The 23,192-nt window shown below is 36.9% G+C and overlaps 1 protein-coding gene across 1 annotated transcript; it reads right to left on the bottom strand.

Annotated features, from left to right (window-relative positions):
* Positions 1-4,345: 4,345 nt before the first annotated feature.
* LOC113226927 (protein sly1 homolog) lies at positions 4,346-21,927 on the bottom strand. Its single transcript, XM_026459735.1, has 11 exons — positions 21,844-21,927; positions 21,611-21,770; positions 21,168-21,469; positions 20,863-20,952; positions 18,993-19,251; positions 15,896-16,057; positions 12,413-12,588; positions 11,492-11,762; positions 10,674-10,803; positions 10,319-10,531; positions 4,346-4,616 (listed from the first exon to the last, which is right to left on the bottom strand). Exons 1-11 carry the CDS (start codon positions 21,869-21,871, stop codon positions 4,506-4,508), a joined length of 1,902 nt encoding a protein of 633 aa, XP_026315520.1. The 5' UTR covers positions 21,872-21,927; the 3' UTR covers positions 4,346-4,505.
* Positions 21,928-23,192: the final 1,265 nt, after the last annotated feature.

The raw sequence follows: 23,192 nt of genomic DNA, 5'->3' as shown, positions 1-23,192 counted from the left end.
TAAATATCAACTTCTGTTTGCACTGAAATATAGACAGGCCAACTAATGACCTGGGTGTATGTCCCCGTATATTCCAAAAAATATTCTTCATTTATTGTAATAAAGATAATATCTCTAACAATGCCGTGCTGTTCTATTTGGTGGTGTGGGAAAAACAGCAAAACATCTAATTACAAAACAAACGGAATCACATTTCGTTGGTAATCAAATATATAATTTTGCAATTTTCGTCCATTATAGCAAAGCTCTAGTTAACTGGTCGATTTGAAGTGAAACAATGGACGACACCCGTCAATTGTTTCGAACTCGGGCTAGCCAATCGGAGCGCAGTTGTCACAGTAATGATATGGCAGAATAGTTTTCAAACAAATTAAATGACATTTTGTCTCTATTTCTGGTTATATACTCGATGTATATGTTATACACATATACTGCGTATGTCCTATAATTTTTTTCATATACGGGATTATTTCATTCACAACAATATTTAAATACATTCCTAAGGGGCATATGTGAATGTAAACATTATGGGAATTGATCTGCTAGAATCAACTGATTATTATTATAGTAAGTTCAAAGTGCAATGTCTCTTTTTCTATTTGTTTGGAGTTGCAATTAACGATACGCCAATACAAAAGCGATAAAGAAACAAACAGTCAAGAGGTATACCTAGTTATGTACAGATCCTACCTAACATCCGAATTATTATATAGGTTTGTCGCATTGTTATTTTATTAATAAAATTGATTGAATTATGTAGTAGAGCATAGCAATGTGGGTGAAATTGTTTGAGGCGAGGCACAGACGTCCAATAAATCGAACTGTAGGGCTATCACGACAGGGCGCGACTTGCTCGAGAGCGACATAAATTGCGAGATCCCTGCGAGAATAGCAGTAGCAGTATCTCGCGCTTTGTGCAAGTCGGGCCCTGTCGTCCTAGCCCTACAGAGGAGTAGGGTTTATTCTGGCGAGAAATTAGGTAGTTAGTCCACCAGCTATTAGGATTTTTGACTGCCCCAACCTTGTCTTGAAGTTAAACATTTAGATTTATATTAACGTATATTATAATACCCTATTTAACCCTTCAGTGTAGTTGTTTTAATAATATTAACAAGTCATATAATATGCTATACTTAGTGTAAGTTTGATCCTAATGTTGAATTCCTTCCTATCTCTGTTATCATATTTAAACCTAATTCAAGTAAGTTAATTTATTATTAATATACCTATATTGCACTGTTGAATTCGATGTTATCATGTAATAATACTCCGTAACTGTGACTTAAATAATTTAAATATGTATTTTATACAATGTAATAATAACTTTGTGATGTCACTTGTGGGCCTAATGCTTTAAAGTTACCAACTGCTTGATGTCTGGCTTGAACATTAGTTATTGTAAAGAATTTATATATATGTTCCATTTTTGGTTTGTCTGTCCTGATTACCTTTTTGTTGGTATGTCCTGATTTAACTCTTTGTTCTATAATTACAAAGCTTGAGCTCAAAACTGAGCACAGGTAGATGAATCTCATGCTTGTCGTAAAAACGGCTTTCTCTTATAAATTGCTCGATATCCATTTCATTCAAACTGCATACCAGTTTTATCCAACATCCTGCTAAGTTTAAACCATATCTTTCCATTCTTCGTTCCAGTTGATCAAATTAATACTGCCAAAGGCGTTAGTCAACGATTATGTACGCAGCTGCCTTTGATCGTAAAATGTTTAGTGCATACATATCCGTTTGCTTCTATTGTTATAAAGATTATGGACGTATAGCCAACGTCATATAAAGCGTAATAAATTGCGCATATATCGCTTTAAAGTATGACTTGCACAAAAAGATTATATTTAATATGACGCTGACCGTTCATTTGTTGCGGTCCGAGATATGGTATAAAAATCGAACCATTTCGAAATTAATTTTTCGATCTATGCTGTTTGTAATTTTAAGTAAGAATAAATATTGATCGATAGCTTTACAATATAATAAATAATATTATGAATACATTTTAAGATAAAAGCAAGAATAATAATATCTTTGTTTATCAATCATAGATTTTATATGATGGGAAATCATATCAAAAATTTTTGACATTCCGTTTTGTCCAATGGATGAAAAAATTGTATTAACATTTTATTTAAACATTCCAATCTTCAGTATTTTCTAAACTTCCGGAATAATAAGATTTTACATAAATTCAGCTATATTTTTCTTTATATTTACTTACATTCCAGGAAGATAAAAAGTATATTTTGGAGCATTTTTAATCTAACATTAGTAATGAGCATTTTAATGTTTTTATCACGTGCAACATTAAGAGAAAAATATCAACTTTGTAGTATATTTTCCGTCCATAATTTTCACGTGTTTTTGTATTGAATATAAGCTTTTGCAAATAGTATCACCAGATGCATATATTTTTTTTAAGCAATTGACGTCTAGTAAACTATTCATTTACTTTAGTTACATTTAAAAATTCAATGGGCTTAAATTGGGAGCCGTTGAAGTAACTATACCGGCACTGTATTTTTATCCATCACACAAAATTACTTTCTTCTATAAATTTTATATTGTGATGTTGTGATATCACAGTGTTTATACTTATCTCCGTAAGGTTTATATAAGAAAGTTTTTAATTTTTTATTGATTGTGATGGGTGATGTTTGAGGAATATACATGAAAGAAAAACGTCAATTCACAAACTATCGCGAGTATTGAATTTGTGTCTTATTCTTCGCTATTAGGTTCCGTTTTTGTTCATTAGAGTACGCGTGCAAATGGAAGATCTATATAAATGGATAATTAGGTCTAGTGCACTCTCACATATTTGCTTGTGCTTGTTATAAATCGTTAGGCGTCGCAATGCTTAATATGTCCTTAATTTATGTAGTTCAATAAATTAATTATTACTGGGTATTGTTAAACGCGCCTTAATAATTGTAAAAGAATTAAATGTAATATTTATACTTACACTCCTTAATACTTTTTTCTAAGAGGTATGTATATTATTTACTTATCACATTTCAATTAATTTATAGAGGCTCGTTTAATTCTAGAGAGATACCTGCTGTTTACGAGGTTTGCGATTCTATTTAGTGCCATTTTAATACAACGTTAATTTTCATTCGTCTGGGATTATTACTTCTTAAGATTTTTTATGACAATATAATTATTTGTTATTTTTAAGAGATGTGAATACTTCGCACAAGTTTAAAGGTTTATTTTTATATAGTTTAAATTTGATTAAAAGTTATAATGTAAATAGCTTACAAGTTAATATGGGCTCTATAAATTAGTCAAAATTAAAAAAAAAACTAAATTCTTTAAGTGCAACTTGTAACCTAACCTAACTAGGTTACTGTACAGCTGTTATAAGTTGCATTTAAAGAAAAGTGTGAAGTTTCACACTTACTTTGGGCCGTTGTTTGGCCGACAAAGAGTTGAAATGAACCTTGTCAAGCTTTACTTGCTCTTGACTCTGTACAAGCTGGCGTAGTGTTTCATTCACCATTCATTTAGACAGCTAACATAAGGGTTTTCTAGTTAGTACTATAGGGTCCATAATTAACTGAGCATATAATATTGTTTTAAGTGGTCGAATATTCCGTGCCGTGCACAAAATGTGTAATCTGAACTTGTATGGTAACCTTGGATCTTGCCATATTTACACCATATAGGTCGTTGCTCTCTTATATCTTCACTTTGTACACTAGTTCAGTTGTTTCGCTGTGCCAAAACCATATCATGATCAGTGATAAAATGTTGTAAGTAAGAGTCCTTAATTTTATTAGACGGTAAATACAAAGTTTATCTATATCTTTTCACAAAATCTAACAGTGTCATACACTTATGACACTGTTAGATTTTGTGAACATCATACAGTTAGCACACGTGTGCTAACTGTATGATGTTCAAGTTCCTTTTCACTCAAAGCTATCTATTCCTTTATCCATTACTGTACTATTAATACCAAGTGTTTGCAGAACACAACACTATTTTTGGAGAGTTATTTAAGCGTATATTATTTTAAATAAATACATATTTTAATTTCTATTTAGCACAATAGCGTAAGGGCTGGGATAAAATAAGTCGACAAGTTTGTTTTTTATACCGAGTGATTTTCTCCGCTATTATGGTATTTGGTTGTGAAAAACATTTTGCTGATGGATTCACTTACATGGCAGAATCGGGAACGTTGCATAATACTGTGGGTCAAGATCTGATTATTACTGAAATACTTACTAATCTTGTGATTTAGATTTTATACTTCTTGTTCAAAACAATCAAAATTTATTAGTAGATTGTTAGATGTTAGCTATATTTTCGATGTCATTGTAAATAAAATGCCAACTTGTTGACATATATCTTTCATTTTTACTCCTTTGATTCCCAAAATTGAAGTATTAGAATAACTTACAATTGAATTAATTTAAAAATTCATAATTTTATATATTACAGTGTATGCATATCTTAAATAATATATATTCGGATGGGAATGTTCACTGTAATTCCTCGCCAAGCAGTGAGAGTTGCTTTAGGAATTGTGAAGCATTGGGCAGCGTTGTGGCACCGTAGACGATCTTACGCGATGTACCGCCAGCCGCTTGTTGCTGAAACAAGGTAATACAAAAACATACATTTTATGTACCTGTGCACGAAAGGAGTCTCCTCACACGAGGTGCTTTTTTAGGCGAGCACCTTACGCCGACTGGCAAATCCTTTCACCACGATGGCAAGCATAGCGTATGCCATCGGTACGACAAGAAGAATGCACCTGATGTTCTTTGTATTGCAGCATAGCGGGTGGTTTGTAGCGTCACCATACCCGATAAATTTGATTAATCAGGTGAAAAGAACCGTTTTAAGTCGGTCGTTTTAAAACCACGTGGTAGTCTAAAGGTTTGACTTGCCACCTCCCAAGCAGAGGGTCGTGGGTTCGAGTCTGGACTTCCACCACTGAGTTTTTTGAATTTATGTGTGAAATTTAATTTGAAATTTACCATGAGCTTTTAGGGGTAGCTACAGCCAAGCCCTCTCATTGTGAGACTATTCAGTAGCAGCAGAGCTCCTTGTGAAAGAGTTCGACCTTACTGCCACCTTACCCATTCTACCGCCTAGCACTGATATGGGCATTACTGCGTTCCGGTTTATGAAGGGTATAACGGTGCGCTGGTGAAATAACACGCACATGGGACTTGTCAACTTATGTCTCAAGGTGACAGGCGTAGTGGTAGTGCTCCTCAGACCTTTGCGATTTAAAGCACTGAGTGGTACTGCAACTGTTATGGACAGGCGAGTTACTTACAACCAGGTGGGCAACTTGTTCGTCCCGTCACTTGGTTTCATAAATAAAAATATTGAAAACCACAAGGCTATTTTATTTTCCAATCTGGCGCAAGCTAATTCTGGTGGCATCGTGGCAATTTTGAGAACCACAGCATTTCACTTGACTGCGCTAAAAAAAGTCGCGATTTAGATAGATTTACAAAAAGGATTAAATCGATAGGACATTTAAGTGCGCGCTGGGATAACCTTATTACGGAGGAACATTTTTTCAATCTCTGGAACCACTGCATCTAGCTTAGAGCTGATTACACCTAAAATATCATAGTTTATTATTGGCCGCATAAAAATAGACAATAGTTTGTTCAGAAAATACAATATCATTTCAAATTTTGAAAAAAGATATACTTCACCACGAAGAAAATCTTTTCTTTCAATTATTTGATGCTTTGAGAGTCGCTAAAAAAGAGAAAGGTTTCTCTACACAGGTTTTGTCTTACAGGTTTTGTCATATTGAGGCTCCAATACAGTCGATAGGTGGTGTGATGGTCGTATGTCGGAATGGCGAACGAATTAATGGAAATAAATGTGTTATGTAAATTGAATGAGAAGATTAAATATGGTTGAAATTTTTTCCAAATATTTTTGTAAAGTGGTACAGCTTGGCAATCCCACAAAGAACAAGCGGAAATGAAGGCATCCACAAATTTTCTATAATATATCACGAACTAATGAGTTTTCTACATAATTGACATAATATACTAGTTCTAGAGATCTAGACTTTTGCGACTAGAACCTGACCAAACATGACCTTTTCTAGCACGACTATAATGGTATTGTGTCGTGGAATAATTTCCATTTTGAAAAATTCATATATTTCCGAAAATAATTAATGTATTTAGGAATATTTTTCCTATATTTTTTGTATAACTGCCTCCGTGGCCGAGCGGTTACCATGCCGGACTGTCACGCAGAGGTCCCAGGTTGGAATCCCGGACCGGGAGGAATATACTCCCAGACACATAATTGGAGCCACCTCGCATTTCAGTATTAAATGGTCTAAACTTAAACAATGTTTGATTGATCAACAACTATTAAGCAATTTTGAAACTACTATACTAAACGTGTATTCCATACATCCTTATTGGAAAGTTGAATTTTCATTTTTGTTTACATTTATGAATTTCGGTGTAATTTGTGGTTGTCTATGTGTGTGTCCATGGCACCCGCGACACAGAGTTTCCCTAGTGCGGGGCTATGTTGAGTGTGTGCGTTATTTGTTGTATGTGTTTTTTCCACATTTGACAGAAGTTGATGATAACGAACGAAAACGATGGAGTCATTACAAAGAGTTTTTTTACTTAAGATTCCTTTTTTAGCTGTTGTCTAATCATTTTAAATCTCGTTTTACTCAAACTTGCACGCTAAATAAAATTTCAAAAGATTTATTTAAACGTAGAATACAGTACGAGACTTTGAATTATATTTTTCCAAATTTTCAGCAATTTACACGTAGTGTAACGCCATACAAGTGTAGTAGTGCGGCTTGTATGTGTGCATCCGTCGCGCGTCACGTACGGACGTACATATTTGCAAAATCTCGTGGTGCACTAGCATCACATAGCGTAGGTCGTCATACGCACCATTCATTATATGTAGAATTGAAGCGTTCGCTCGGTGTTTAAAAAAATTGCATCAAATAGTAGACGTGTTTATTGTTGGGTTTATAGTTGTTTGAACGAGAGTTCCTTAAATTCAGAATTGTTCAGTTCATTTTTATATTTCAAAATCATACTCTTATAATCGAAATACCAACCCGCGATACTGTTATAAAATATAATATGCGCTACACAACCACGCCAATTGCCTGGTCTCAAACTAGGGAATTCCCTGCACAAAACCTAGACCAAAACCAATTTAGAAAAGTTTATTTCAGCTAAGGGACGGAGGTCCCTTAGCTGAAATAAACTTTTAAACTAACTAAATAAACTTTAAACTAATAAAATAAACTAAATAAAATAAATAATAAAATAAAGTTTTAAACTTTTAAACTTTTGCATTGTACCTACAATGCAAACCGTTAGGCCCACTGAGTGAGTCAGCCCCGCGGCAACGCCAACACTGGTGGGGGCCTGAGCTTGAGAGGCTATGAAGAAAGGTAAGGAGACGCTTCAATAGAGCTATGAACACATGCGCGGATGAGGACAGGGATAACTACAAGACGGCCAAATCCAAACTAAAAAAGTCATGAATAGTATAGAAGAGTGTGAGCTAGGTTCAATACGCAAAATAGACAACACATACACAACTTCTTCTGTGGAAACAGAGAGAACCCTACTGGAAGCACATTTTCCAGGATGTAGATTCGTTCAAGATGACAGGTGCGAAAAAATGAACTACGACACATCGATTCATAACTGGCGATACACTGAACAAGTAGTAACATACGAAAAGATAAAACGGGCATTAAACACCTTTGAACCGTACAAAGCTCCGGGCCAAGCTGGAGTATTTCCTGCACTCCTACAATGGGGCGTGGACACACTGGTCCAGTGCCTGGTTTACGTCTTTCGGTCCTGTCTAGCATTCAGCTATGTGCCCCACAGCTGGCGAGAGGTAAAAGTCATTTTTATACTGAAACCAGGTAATAACGACTACACTGACGCGAAGTCCCAGACCAATCGGCCTCACATCGTTCTTGAAGACATTAGAGAGGTTATGTGACAGAGAACTAAGGGATGGAGCGCTTAAGAACATACCATTACACGGAAACCAACATGCATACTGCCAAGGCAAATCCACTGAATCGGCCCTACATGCCGTTTTGGGCAAGATAGAAGTGGCCTTCAAAGACAAAGCAATCTGCCTAGGCTCCTTTATCAATATTGAAAGAGCCTTCGATAAAACCAACTTCTCCAGCATACAATCAGCAATGAGAAGACACGAAGTGGATGAAATGCTAATCAGCTGGATTAGCAACATGCTAAAACAAAAAAAAAACAGCAAACGAGACCCCATGGGCCATAGTAGCGAAGGGGTGCCCACATGGAGGGGTACTGTGGCCTCTGCTGTGGAACATGGTCGAAAATTACCTCATCATTAAATTAAACAAAGAACATTCCTATACAGTAAGATAATAATATGCGAATGACATAGCTATACTGGTAACAGGTAATTATGCCAATACACTGCGACATTACACAAGCTGCACTCTGGATTGTGGAAAGATGGTGCAGAGCATACGAAATGTCGGTAAACCCAACAAAAACGGAACTAGTCATGTTTACAAACAAAAGACTACTGGGTAACTACCTACTACCCAAACTCTTCAGTACAGAACTACAGTTTTCAACCGAAGTCAAGTACCTGGGAGCAATACTGGACAACAAGTTGAGCTGGAATTAGCATCTGGACAACAAAATTAAAAAAGCTACTATCACATTCTGGCAGTGCCATAAAATGGTAGGTAAACAATGGGGACTTTCACTCAAGATAACACTATGGCTCTACACAGCGGTGATAAGACCCATGATCAGTTACGGCGCGATGGTACAGTGGCTACGAACCAAACTGACGACCGCAACCGACAAGCTGGACAAAATTCAAAGACTCGCTTGCATGGCGACGACCGATTGCATGAGGACAACTCCAACTGCGGTCCTCGAAGCGATGCTGGACCTGCGACCCCTCCCACTGTACTTCAGACAGAAAGCGGCGTCAACAGCAGTGCGTTTAAACAGAGCCGGTCTTTGGAAGCACTTGAGGATTCCGCATACAGAAATCCTTTATAACACTGTCAATGAGGAACTGCTACTGGAGGCGGCTGTGGATAGGATCCCAAAACAATACATCTTTGACAAAAAATACAAGATACAACTGTTTCAAGATCCCAACGAAGGACTGAACCCCATAGGGGTCCGCGTCTTCACTGATGGATCAAAAACAAATTCAGGAACAGGTGTTGGGGTATTCTCAGAAGACCTCAATATCAAACACTGCTTGGTGACCACAGCACACACAACAACACCAACCACCACCAACACTCCACCAACAACACAGTATTCCTGGCTGAATGCATGTGTATCAAGTTGGCGGCAGAAGCATTCATAGCGAGAAGAGTAAAGAATCACTCCATTCGAATACTCTCCGACAGCATGTCAGTACTGAACAGGTATGACATAAACTCAGGGCTCATTTATGAATGCCATCATGCACTCATGGAGGTATGTATACACAACCACGTGACTCTACAGTGGATTAAAGGAAACAGCGGCTCACGTGGCAATGACGCAGCAGATGAACTAGCCAGAAAAGGGTCGGAGACGGACGCTGTAGGACCAGAACCCTTAGTGTCCCTCCCCTACCAATAGTCCACAACAACTATACACAAAGGTACAACATTTTCACATAATAACACATGGACCACCCTGACGGTTTGTAGACAGGCGAGGAAGCACTCCCAAAGCTTAAAGTCAGTATCTCGAATATTAATTAAACTCAAAAGGCAAGAACTTCGCACTCTAACTGCCGGTCTAACGGGTCATGGTCCATACAATAAACACCTTTTCAATTTAGGTATCATATACAGCCCTCTATGCAGAGCGTGCATGGAGGGGGAGGAAACGGCTGCGCTCATCCTACTACAGTGCTCCGGCGTGGCCAACTACAGGGCGAAGTACCTTGGAGTGCCGAGGTCACTCCCCGAAGTCTTCAGCAAACCGAGGAGGCTGCTGACATTCCTGGAGGAGCTTGGGTGGCATGAGTAGGCCCCTGTACCCACCACACGCAAAATAGGCGCCTTGATGTCGAGTTGCGGACACTACCCCGTTACACCAAGTACTGTGTTGAACACTTTAATTTTCTCAAATTATGTTTACAACCTGTAGATGCAACTAAAATAATAATGTGATATCCTCAGTGCAGGCATTGACTCGCCAAACAGACGGGAGTTGCTCTACTTGTCGTATTATACTATGGCATTACGGTGATCTAAACATTTTGTCGGTGAGGTAATCTTATTTCACGTTACCTTGGCAAAATCGAGGAGATTGTGGTACTCAATGTAATTCCCACCACCGACGACAAAAACGACGGCATCAGTAGGCGGGGGGTGTCGTTGAGCACGTGAGCGACCTGCAGCGTCAGTGCGGGCAGTTCGAGGGTCCAACCACGTCAGCTCGGCGCTACCTTCGCCCCCGCTGCCGCCAAGGGCCACTTCCACTGCGCGAGACACTGGCAGTTTCTATGGACGGCAAAGTAGTTATCTTATTTACACATATTTTTAGCAAGTCGTAGGTTGATAACTCTTGGATTAAAATTTACTGGACAAGATAGTTTTGTACAACTGTAGATTAAAAAAAATAAGTTTAGATAATCATACTTACGTGTTTTTTAACGACTAAGTTCTTGACTCCTTCCATAACGAACGATGATCCTTGCGATACCAGTTTGGAGAACATAGACACTGTTTTCGTCCCTCCGCCTTCGTACTGGTTAGACATTTTCGTGAAGCCCCTGCGCAATAACAAACAAAAATTGATCTTACTTAAGTCAGGTAACATTGACAATTAGGATGATATAATAATATAACGATAACATTCTCATTTGCTCGAGTAAAATCCGTTGAGCCATCACAGAGAATCCATTTTAACACGCCAAAACAAGTATGTATGTAAACATTATGTAAATAATAAGAAACCGACCTCAAAAGTTCGTGGAATCACATCTATTTGCCAAGTTTTATTAAAATATATTTGCCAAGTTACCGGAAAGTGCGCGTACCGGTTTTATCACCTAGTTTGGCACCCTTAGAGGTGGACTATTTTCTTAAAATTAAAGGTACCCTCTTTCCAACAAAAAAGAATCATCAAAATTGATTCACAAAAAGTTACATACAATTTTTTTTTAATTCCCCAAACATTACTTTTTCGTTTAGTAGCAGTATCGATTCAACGTGCGATATGTCCGGATTTTTGGCTTAGGGTATCAATTTTGACAATAAAATAAAAAAAAGTATAATATCCACCTCGCAATTTTGTAGTTAAACACGATTTACTCTAAATTTTGTTGCCCGAGCGCTTTCTTGCGAATGTCAGGTTTTTTGTCCAGACTATTGAAATTTCGGGATGGTAACCCTACCATACCCAGCAAAAGTAAGTGAGAAGGTTGTGTAAAGCAGATACGTTTAAATTGTACAACTTACTTCCATCTCTTCATATAAGCCATAGGTTTCACATCACAGTTTGCTGCAAGGAGGGCGTTTTCAAACTTTTTATACTCCTCTTCAGGTATTTGTGTCGAGCACAAGTAATAAATTATGAACAATCGCATTTTGTCTTCAGGAGTACCAGCACTAGGTTCTGCGATTAGGTCTATGACAGCTTTGGATTCAACACTGCTACTTTTACTCATTATTTTTTCTTCTAATTCGAAGAAAGAATCCAATCGCCGTGATTTAATGGCGTTCAGAATTGCTGTAAATAATATAGTAGTATTAAGCAGCAGCAGTGGGATGTATATGGATTGATGTAAGGTGTTGTAATAGAATAGAATAGTGGAATATTTTCATAAAAAATACTCCGCTAGTTTGCTATTATTATTATTATTATTATTATTGAAACAAAGATCGAACAGTCACAAACAAAAATTCTAGAATACGCAACAAGCACATAGAGAAATTAGTAAAATCTGCTGACTTGATCTGTAGCTCAGTTGTTAAGAGAGGTGGGTCCGGTGTGGCAACAGACGTTGGTTTCAGTCCAGTAACATCGAAGGAATTTTTCTTTGTGTACGTTCGATAATTGTCTTAATTTGTAACAGATTTCAGATTTTTGTTTTGTTGGACTGGATGGTATAATGATTTTGTCCCGTAACATGGTGCTGCGGGGTACCGTGTAGTATGTCAACTCAGCATTTTCCTTTACCAAAACTGACGAAAGGCAACACTTTCAATTACATTTCCCGCCCTTATCCCATTCATGTAGGCAGAGATCACAGTCGTCCACTTGCTACGATCTTGACGTACCGGATATGATTTAGAATAATTTATTTCTATAAAATGTTTTAGTGGACTATGACAAGGCTAAAATTAGTAAATTAGTTTTAAGTATTAATTAGTAATTACCCGTAGCTATAGTAGTGTGCATGTCAATGAGCCGTTTCTTCTCCATAAGCTGTGGCAAGGAGTTGACAGCACTGGTAAGGCGTTGTGTGTTATCGCTCACCAAGCTTAGAGCGAGGTCGCTCTCTGCATCTAAGCCCATGGAGCTTTTAAGCTTCTTTACTTCTGCTTCTGAACTCCTATAAATTTTTATAAAAAAAGCCATGGGTATTTCATACGGTTCGACTACCGAAAATCTACTGATATATGATTTATTAATGACTCAACCGTGACTGCTTTCTAGCTGTAAGCGGGGTCCCTAAACAGCCCGTAGTTCTGTCAGACTGACGGCATAAGGGCATTGAGACGATTGCAAATATAACCACCTCCGATATGCATTGTAGGTGTACCCTTTGAAATATCTTGAATTGACCCTATACAACTTCTATTCCCTAATGTACTATGGTAAGCACATTGTAAAGTAGGTGTTCTTGTAACCGCCATGTTCGATAGAAGCGTCGAACTACAATCTAACACAAGATGACTCACATTGTGATTCTTTCCAGAAGATCAAGGGAAAAACGCAGGTCACGTTGGAAATTATATCAGGTCGAATATAGAATTACTTTAATGGAAAGATTTTTTTTTAAAAAAGTTAAAACTCTTTGCACCCTAATTTTAAAATCTATGAATATGTTTTTATAAAACTTAAAAAGGGAGTATGGCTAGGGAGTGGAAATAATTTGAATTTTGCTTCCACGCGCTATGGAATGTGATTCCCTGCCTTCAGATTAGTTCCCTGAACAGAATGTACATGTAATATGGGCATTTTCAAAGCGAGAGTGAATAGGCATTATTTAGGTGTGCATGCTCCATCGTCGATCTCATCGGCCCTTTCCATCAGATGAGATTGACGAATGCCGTGGTCGAGTGGCTTGCACACCGGTTTTCATGGTGACGCCATCTCTGAGGTCCCGGGTTCGATTCCCCGCCAGGTCAATGTACAAAATAATTTTTCTATATTGTCTCGGGTTTAGGTGTTTGTGGTACAGTCGTTGTTTCTGATTTCCATAAAACTAGTGCTTTAGTTACTTACTTTGGGATCAGAGCAACGTATGTGATGTTGTCTAATATTTATTTATTTATTTGAGATGGAGGTGCGCATTTAACGCACTTAATTTTTTAATAAAAAAGTTCATTGTTATTGGACGAGGCATTGGATGTTAACGTGGCGCGTCTAAGGGCCGCAACTAAGCCTGAATTAGGAGTGTGGTAGCAGGCATTGCCTTCTCCCCATTTAGGCACTCTGCTAGATAATGATTAATTGTGAATTACCGTTGCTTTACGGTTAGGATGTAAGGTTTGTGTACAGCATCACTGCATTTGTGGGGTTGAGGATATCGGTGGTTGACGAAAACGGCCACCACGGCATTAGTTGTTAGAAGTGCGCGGGGTGGCTTTCAAGACATCATGCAATAAATGATTTAGTTCGCCGGGCTCTGATATTAGCTAACGTGCCTTCTGTCTTGGAGCCTCCGGGGCTGTGCTGTACCGATGGGAAGAGACCTGACGGCCTTACACTGGTTCCATGGCAGAAGCTTTTCTTTAGTTTACACCGTCCCACCTGAGTAACACCACCAGACCTGCCGGATCAGCTGCAGAGTATGCGGCAAAATTCAAACATGCCAAGTACAGTGCCTTGGAACCGGTGTACGATTTTGTGCCAATTGCAGTGGAGACTGCGGGGACTTGGGGTGCGGAGGCCAAAGATTTAATCAGGCAGTTGCGTCGTCGGCTTCCACGCTATGGATCTTACTTGGTGCAACAAATTTCGTTGGCTATTCAGCGCTGTGGTTGCCAGTGTTGTGGGGACGTGTGAACCAGCTAAGATTCAGAGCGGTCCTTTTTCATTGTACTAGTTGGATAAAAATGGCCAAGTCTGGCGAATTGCATTGTTAAGTTTTATGTGACGAAGCCTGTTGCTGATTTATATTTGTGTCTTCCTGATGAAGCCTACGTTGCGGATTGCCGTAATTATGTAATTAATTTAATTTTTAAATTAAATTAAATTTAAAGTCATTATTTTTCCAGAAAATCGGAAAAAACACTACGTCATTCGTTCTTATGTTTATATGCTAATGAACTATTGTTATACATTTTGAAGAACAATGATAAGGATATGAAATTGCGTATATGGCATCTTTGTCGTTTAATCATCGACTGTGGGACACCCAAAACTCAACGATAATCTGGGCACAGGATGTTGCCTACTTTGTAACAACCCTAAAAAAAAAATTTGAAAAATCAGTGTCATGTTTTTTTGAGATATAAGCATTTTAATGAAAAATGTTGAAAATGTACGACCTGTACACCATTTTTAAGAACTACAATTACCAATTTGGTAATTTCGCTGGCTGTTCTAGTTTTTGTAACGGTAACCTAAATAGCCTAAATAGAAAACCCGAATTGCTAAAAAAATATTGTATTTAATTTTTTTCTTGACATTTTTAGCAGATTTTTTTCAAGGTACTTTGACACCCCATACTGTAAAAAATATGTACCTAGACTACCATGGCAACTACTTACAAAAGTTGGCGCAACTAATCAAGATACTAAAATGATATAAAAACCTTCCACGTCATGCTTCTTGGAAAAACATTATCTTGGTTTTTCTAAAAAGAGGCCAATTTAAAAAGGTTACCTTTTCTAAGTGAAAATGGCTCTGTCAAAATGTTTTAAAATCAGTTGTGACCTTGGTCTATATATCTAGCTATGGTCGCAGCGCTCGCGATGATACAAAAATGTGATGTCACGGTGCATGCCATATTAGCTATTATGATGAAATTTTTAAATGCAGGTTTATCACTGGAATTTGACAACACGATAAAATCCATTTAATAGGTATTTGCACACCAACCCATTATCATGACGTTTTGGCTAGGAGGTCTACTCTCTTTCAACAAAACGAAACTTCGCAAGCGAAACAAATTTAAACGAAGTTTAGTCAATGACTCTAATTCATTTTCGCAAGGAGTTTGGTACTTTTAAACAATTTTCATGAATGCATAGAATGAACAATATTACGTAGGTCGGTTTTTGATGTCAACTACGGCAATTACGGTTTTTACTTTATCTTAAAATTAATATAATTGTTTGACTTACTTTTAAATTTTACATTTAATATGTGGTTCACTATGCATTTCTTGTAATATTCAGGCAAAAATATTATTCTTGCAGTCATTTCAATAACATTTTTAACAAAATTTACACTTACGAAATTCAAACTTGCAGTTCTAACTCATTCGGACGTTTCATGAATAAGAGTAGATTTGGAAAATCTAAACGCCAAATAATTTTTGTGCGAACAAAATTTCGTAACGAAATAGAACCGTTGTAAGAAACGTGTGAAACTTAGATCAAAATTTAGTTTTTCGTTGACTTGAGTAGACCCCCTGGTAGTACCGCCTGCACGTGCTGATTTTCCGAAGGATTAGGCTTCGATTATACCTGTATTTGTCTAAATCTTCCTGAATAGCCTCAGCGACAGTTGGGAACGGACTGCCCTTATGTTCCATCCAAAGTGGATCTTTAGAATCCAAGTCGCAAATTCTGGTTTTCACCTTCTGTCCGGGTACTAGCGCCGCACCGGAAGTTTCGGGTACAACTGCCCTAGAGATATAAAAAATGGACATATTAATATTATGAGAAAAATATTAAATAATAAAGATATGCATTTACTCTTATAAACTAACATTGTATTTCACAAAACACAAAAATAACAATAAGCTTAAATTAAACTGGACATTGGCGATGATATTATTTACATTATTTTTACAATATATTTATAATTACTAAGCGATACTGGTGAAATACTTAAGGCACCGCCAATAAGCAAAAGGAAGAAGAATAAACAACACAAATAAGTTTGCATTTTCTTACATGGCGTCTATAGTTTAAAGTTATTAATAATATTATCAGTATACACTTGTGTTGTTAATAAGTTACTGGCTACTTATAACTGAATAATCAAAAATTTTAAGCGACACAATCGCTATTTAAACTATGCACTGCACTTCACATAAAATAAAAGATGAATATATCAATCATTAAAATAGTGAATAAGTTAATTCAATACGCCGTAGTAGAAAAGAGAAAGTTAAGAAATTAAAAAAAAAATTAGAAAGTTTATTTTTCTCTAAGGGATATCTAAAAAAAATATTATGGCAGTTGATCGGCAGATAAGTTATAAAATATCTACGTTTCATCAGCTATCTAACAAGGTATAACAATCTAGGATTTGTATTGCATTTCGTGGAAAAACTTTTTTTTTTCTCGCACAGTGCGTCTTAACTTAAGGACAATAGGCGCGGGACCGTTAGAACTGCTACGTGGAGCATCCCAACTAAAAGTCTTGTGCGAGTGAGACAAGCGACGGTTTATGTAGGTGCGAATGAAAGAAAAAATATTGTAGAGATATCACGGGATATTGTTTTGTTTGTCAGTCTGCTTTTGTGCTTCGTACATAGTAGATGTGATATCGTTTTGCTCTTTTTCTTGACTTGGCTGTGATTCTGGACTGTTTTTTCCGATTTGTGACTACTGTGCTTGTTAACCGGACTTTGATTTGTACTTGTGCTACGGAAGTGTTGAAGATGACGTCGTACACACCTGAGGAATATGCTGATATGCTTATTTGTTACGGATACTGCGATTGTGTGTCTGCGCAAGCTCGCAACGAATACATAGCTCGATTCCCCGGTCGTCGAGTGCCGGATGTGGCTGTTTTTGACAGAGTTTATCGGAGACTTCGAGAAACTGGCTCTATTTTGAGACGAAATACAGACATGGGCAGACCACGAATTAATGACGACGAAGAACAGGACAATGAGATAGTGCAACGCTTTCGAGCGAATCCGACTACTTCCACTAATATTTTTGCCCGTGATCTGGGACTTTCGCAATGGAGTGTGTGGTTTACAGTGCATACTGCTGGCCTATACCCGTACCATTACACGCCGGTACACACTATTGAAGAAGGAGACCCCGCGAGAAGGTTGGACTTCTGCAGATTTATGCTAAATGCTGACGTAGAAGACCCAGATTTTCTACGAAATATCTTGTGGACAGGTGAATCCAAATTTGATAAAGATGGCATAACTAATTATCACAACGCGCATTACTGGGCCCCAAAAGAACTTAGGAATCCCAATAAGAAAAGAGTGAAGGGTTCCCAACGAAGATTCAGCGTGAATGTGTGGATGGGTATTATCTCCAATCATTTGATTGGACCTTACTTTCTCCCGGACAATCTAAATGGGGAAAGTTACGAAATTTTTTTGAGAGGAGACTTGAGTGATTTGCTGGATGATCTGCCACTCAACTTGATCAGGGACATGTGTTCCAACATGATGGCTGCCCTGCCCATTTCAGGAGAAGTGTCAGAGCCTGGCTGGACACAAATTATCCAAACAAATGGATAGGACGAGGTGGGCCATTGCCATGGCCAGCAAGAAGTCCGGACCTAACCCCCATGGATTTTCATGTGTGGGGGCGCATGAAAAGTCTTGTCTACAGCGAGTCAAATCCAGTTTCGTCTGTGGAAGAGTTAAAAGAAAGGATTGTGGATGCAGCAAATCAAATGAGGACAACGTTGACCACTGGAGTAGTGAAGACTGGTCTCCGTAGAAGAATGCGACAATGTATTAGAAACAGAGGCGGCCATGTTGAACATGAACTGTAGAATAACAAAAAGTTGTGTGAAAACCTGATTTAATAAATACTTTGCATGCTTACCTATTGTTTTGTTATACTTTTAAGGGCTAAGTATTAATTTTCTCCTCCACTATCGCCTATGAAACCAAGTTTTTTCAATGCATTTAAATAAAACCCTAGATTGTTATACCTCCGTGCCGAACGGTTACCATGCCGGACTGCCACGCAGAGGTCCCAGGTTCGATTCCCGGGCCGGGAGAAATAGTTGTATGGCCTACAATTATTTCTCTCGTGAGTTTGGGTGTAATTTGTGGTTGTCTATGTGTGTGTCCATGGCACCCGCGACACAGGGTTTCCCTAGTGCGGGGCTATGTTGAGTGTGTGCGTTATTTATTATTATTATATTATACCTTGTTAGATAGCTGATGAAACGTAGATATTTTATAACTTATCTGCCGATCAACTGCCATAATATTTTTTTTAGATATCCCTTAGAGAAAAATAAACTTTCTAATTTTTTTTTTAATTTCTTAACTTTCTCTTTTCTACTACGGCGTATTGAATAAACTTATTCACTATTTTAATGATTGAGTTCCTAAAGCATCTTATCACACATGTAAAAATGCAATAATTATAATAAGACACACAAAATAAACAAAATTAAATTTAGTAGCCTAAAAATCGATAATTTTGAATAAAAAAAATAAAAGTCAAATATCTCGAAAAGGGTTAAGTTTAGGGTAGGGTGTTTCATAGTAAAATAAGTCAGAAATGATGAGTACTCCACGCCCTTAACGGATCTAGCACGACTTTTCCTGTAACCCTGTATATACATCGTTTTTGTCAATGCCTTCTAAAAGTATAAAAACAATAACCTGCACAAAAAACATACCTATTCAAAGACAAATCTAGCACATCGTGCGCTAAAGCCTGGTATGTCCAAGTGTGATGTAGAGGGGTGGCCATATCCATATTTCTATCCAGCAAGATGAGCATGGGCCGCGTAAAGCTGAAGGAGCCAGACTGGCCAGTGTTTCCATGGAAGAGATTATTTCTAGCATCCCATAAGTTTTCTCTTAACTTCTTGTCTAGCTTTTTGGCAACCATTTCTGCAGCATTGCCTTTACTGCTTCTTATTATAGGAACATTACCTAAAAATTAAGAAATTAAACTATTTTATCTTGCTTATGACAAGAAAATTTTTACATGGCTCTAAAAAACCATCTTGAACTGAACTAATTAATTTCCAAAATGTATCTTTGTTATGTACTAAATCTTTCCAAGGTTACCTGTACATAGACCTTACAAAACTCGGAATCATAATCATCATCAAAATCAATTTTACTTACCCAGATGACACTCTGTGACTGTGTGTGAGAATGACACTTGGATCAGGGGGTCTACTCTTGATCTCCATCCGACATCCGTCCGAAACAAATACTGCCAAATAAGCAATACTTGACCAAATGAAACGACGCGTGATACGAATCAAGATTCATACTGGATACTTGTTTCTTAATTTTGTCGAATATTACTTATTTGACAGCAATTGTTTCGGACGGATGTCGGACGGAGATCGAAAGTAGCCCCCCAGGGTTCGAAATTATCAATTTTTATTTAATTGAATTATCCAATAATTATTCATGTTGATTCATAGTTTGGTCACTTAAATTTTTGACTAAAAATGGCAAAAAGTGAAAAAATCTTTGGGAAAACCCTTAGATGATGGAAAAAAATTATGGGAAAAAACCATTTGCTTCATATTTTATTTGACATTGACATTTGACATGTTTGGATACATCACTGAAACAAACACATGCCACAAGGTTGTTAGCGGTAGCATTTTGTTGTTCTAATTAATTTTATATAAATATAAAGCTAATTCATCATCAAGGTATATTTATCAAGAAAAGTATTGTGATAATTTTCAATGATAATTATGACTTTGCATCCTGCTTGAAATTGTCACATTAATTTAACAGTACTAATTCGTAAAGATTCCTCTGGTAAGAATGAGTAAGAAACTGGTTTAAATGTTGTATAGTCAGAGATAACGAAGTACTGATAAACCACATTATTGTGCCAAAATGGTAATAGTAATAGTGGCAATAATTATATCAGCCAACTGTGATGAAGTGAAAGACTTTATTATTGTCTTTTCAGTCCAGTGTCACATTTGTACATATAATTTGAAGTAATTAGTTCTATAAAAGATTGCACTGATGATAGCTTCACCTGTATTGCTTCTTATCATTTAAATTGAAATACATCTTTATTTCACAGGTAAGCAAGTTACTGTTGAAACTGTCACCTTTTTTTTAAGATACTGAGTGACGAGACCAACAAGTTGTGCACCGGGTGGTAAGCGACACACCTGCCTATTGCAGTTGCAGTGTTACATAGGACCTTTAAACCGCAAAGACTTGGCCGGCACTGCCACTGTGCCTGTCACCCTGATATATAAGCTGACACATCTCATGGGCCTATAATTTCATCAGAAGCAGCACCCTTGCCGTTCAAAACTGGAATGCAGTAATGCTCATATGAATGCTTGACGGCAGTACTTCCCTGGATGAACTGTTTCACAATGAGCTCCACTACTGTTAAACTTATTAAACTCTACTACTCATTTGTAAGGCAGATACCCATGAGAAGAACGAGTAGGTATATTCTCTAGGGGACCATGGTTGTGTATACATGTATACCTTATGAAATTATAAGATTCTATCATTCTGGAATTTGAGTTGCAAAGTAGGACTTACCTAATGTGACAAAAACTGAAAATAAACTTTCCACAATATTGTCCATTACTGCTTCCATTTCAGTGTCTTTTGTGTCTCCTTTGTTAATAGCTGGAAATAATCAATAGAATGTAGTATTAACAATTTGTATGCAGATAAAAACAAAATGAACAATGGGTGAGAAAATTATAGTAATTTATTTATTACCTTTATAAATGCTGCCTATGGTCGCCTGCTATTTATACAAGATTATTTTGATAAAAGTTATTTCTGTGTGTATTCAAACTAACTCTAGTAATGTTGGAAATTATGAATTTACCACTTACCATAATAAGACAGAGAATCTGACTGTTGATGCTTCATAATAAACAAATCATCCTCCAAACAGATGAAGTTCAAATACTGGTCATATATTTTGTGAATGTTAATAACAGAGTTGGACTGTATGGCTGAAGCCGCAAGATCCTCCAGTTTCTGCCGTGTAATAGGCGAAATGAAGTTCAAGTGATATTGGTCATAGAGTCCATTGTCTAAATCTTGACATATACGTCCCAAGTTTTCTTCTGAAGGGGCACAGAAGTATACTGCTGGTACTTCAGGGATTGGATCACGGTCTGAATGTAGTTGCCTGTAATTTATTTACAGTTTATCAATACAATAATACATTTTTTATTATGTTGAACATATACTATAACATTTTATAGAACTTAACTATAAAAAAAACGTTAATATTACGGCTATATTATATTTATATAAGTTTGGAACTCACACATGAAGGGTAACGCCTAACTCTCTCAACTCCTTGACAGAGATGAGTGGTGAAATGATATCTTGGCCAACTCTATCGTAAATAAGCACTTTCCATATAGGTTCTGTTGCTACACTTTTCGTCAGAGGCTGGTTCTGGTTTAGCATCTGCTTCAGGGCATCTGCAGACGTAACAACAGTGCAAAATGATTTAATTGATCATGTTGAAGAAAACTCAAAGTTGGTAATACTTACTGAGTTGGCGTTCACGTAAAGTCGTCATTGTGGCCTATCGAATACACTGCCATTAAATTATCAATATTAACATAAAATTGTTGATTTTGTCAAATATCAAAGAAAGTGCATAAATTGAAAGTAATTCCTAATTCCTTCTTAATGTATCGTCAGAAGTATACGTTGTTAGCGTCAAAATGTCAAAATGACGTTTGACATTTTGGAGTTGACACGTTGCTTACGGGTATTTTCGTTACATAATTTCGATGGCAGCAATAAAAGTTTTCTTTTCTTCTATTATCTACGCCAGAGTGTTGGATCATAGAAAAAGGATTCGCTCTGGAGCTTTTGGAGGGAAAAGTATCGTTTTTAATTTGACTTTCAATTATATTGTGAAATCTAGTTTAAAGTGGAATAAGATAGTGCTATTGTGCCTTAATCGAAGATTAAAACGCGAAATTATACGAATCTCGAACTAAAATACCCGTATCGGCCCGTTTTAAGGAATCCCGAGTCAATCCAAGCACGCCGTTTCAAATTGCCTATCATCTTTGTGGCGGCCATATTTACAGAAACATATTTAAACTTCATGTTCAGGCTGATAGCTTTGCCAAAGCCTTAATAAATTTAAAAAAATCATAGAAAAATTTCCATTTAGAAAAATCCTATTTCTGAAAAAAAAAAATTTTCCAACATTTTTCCTTTAATTTTTGCACATTTAACGTTGACACGTGACAAAAGTTGAAGTTACTGAATGAAAATGACGGAAAAGCATTTTTTCGCTATGCGAAATCATTTTAAATCTAGTTTTTCTATATGTGGTTTTTATATATACAAGTTTATTTTATAATTCACGCTAAATAAAACTTGAGAAGATATTTCTAAGCGTTTAAGATAATATTTTCCAATTTTTCACATATTTCCGATCTTTCGGTTCTCTGAAAAATTACCACTACCTATTTGAAATTTTTCGGAAAAATTACCGCACTGTGCCCCAGATTGAAGATTTTCATAATGACATGGACAAATTTCGGTAGTGGGCTGATGAGGAATCTGTGACGAACGACGTGACGTGGTGAAGTCGTAGTTATTTCAACAGATAAATAACAAATTTCACAGGAAAAAAATGTTCTCTAGCATTATCACACATTTAGCATTATCATACATTTCGATTTCAACATAAAACATGGGGAAAACTTGCTTTATCGTCCTCTAAGGGAAAACTTTTCGAACGTTAGAAAACAACTAATGTTGTTTGGCGCGTAAAAAAGTAAACAACAAAAGTTGCATTTTACCTAAAATTTTATTGGATTACTTAATGTGATTACAGATTTATCAAAATTTATCATAGCAGATTTTTTATTTTAAAA

Source organism: Hyposmocoma kahamanoa, unplaced genomic scaffold (genome assembly GCF_003589595.1).
Source record: "Hyposmocoma kahamanoa isolate Upper Pololo Valley unplaced genomic scaffold, ASM358959v1 202, whole genome shotgun sequence".
In the NCBI taxonomy this organism is placed as follows: domain Eukaryota; kingdom Metazoa; phylum Arthropoda; class Insecta; order Lepidoptera; family Cosmopterigidae; genus Hyposmocoma; species Hyposmocoma kahamanoa.
Note: the sequence above shows the minus strand (reverse complement) of the source record. Positions and strands in the feature narration are given on the sequence as shown.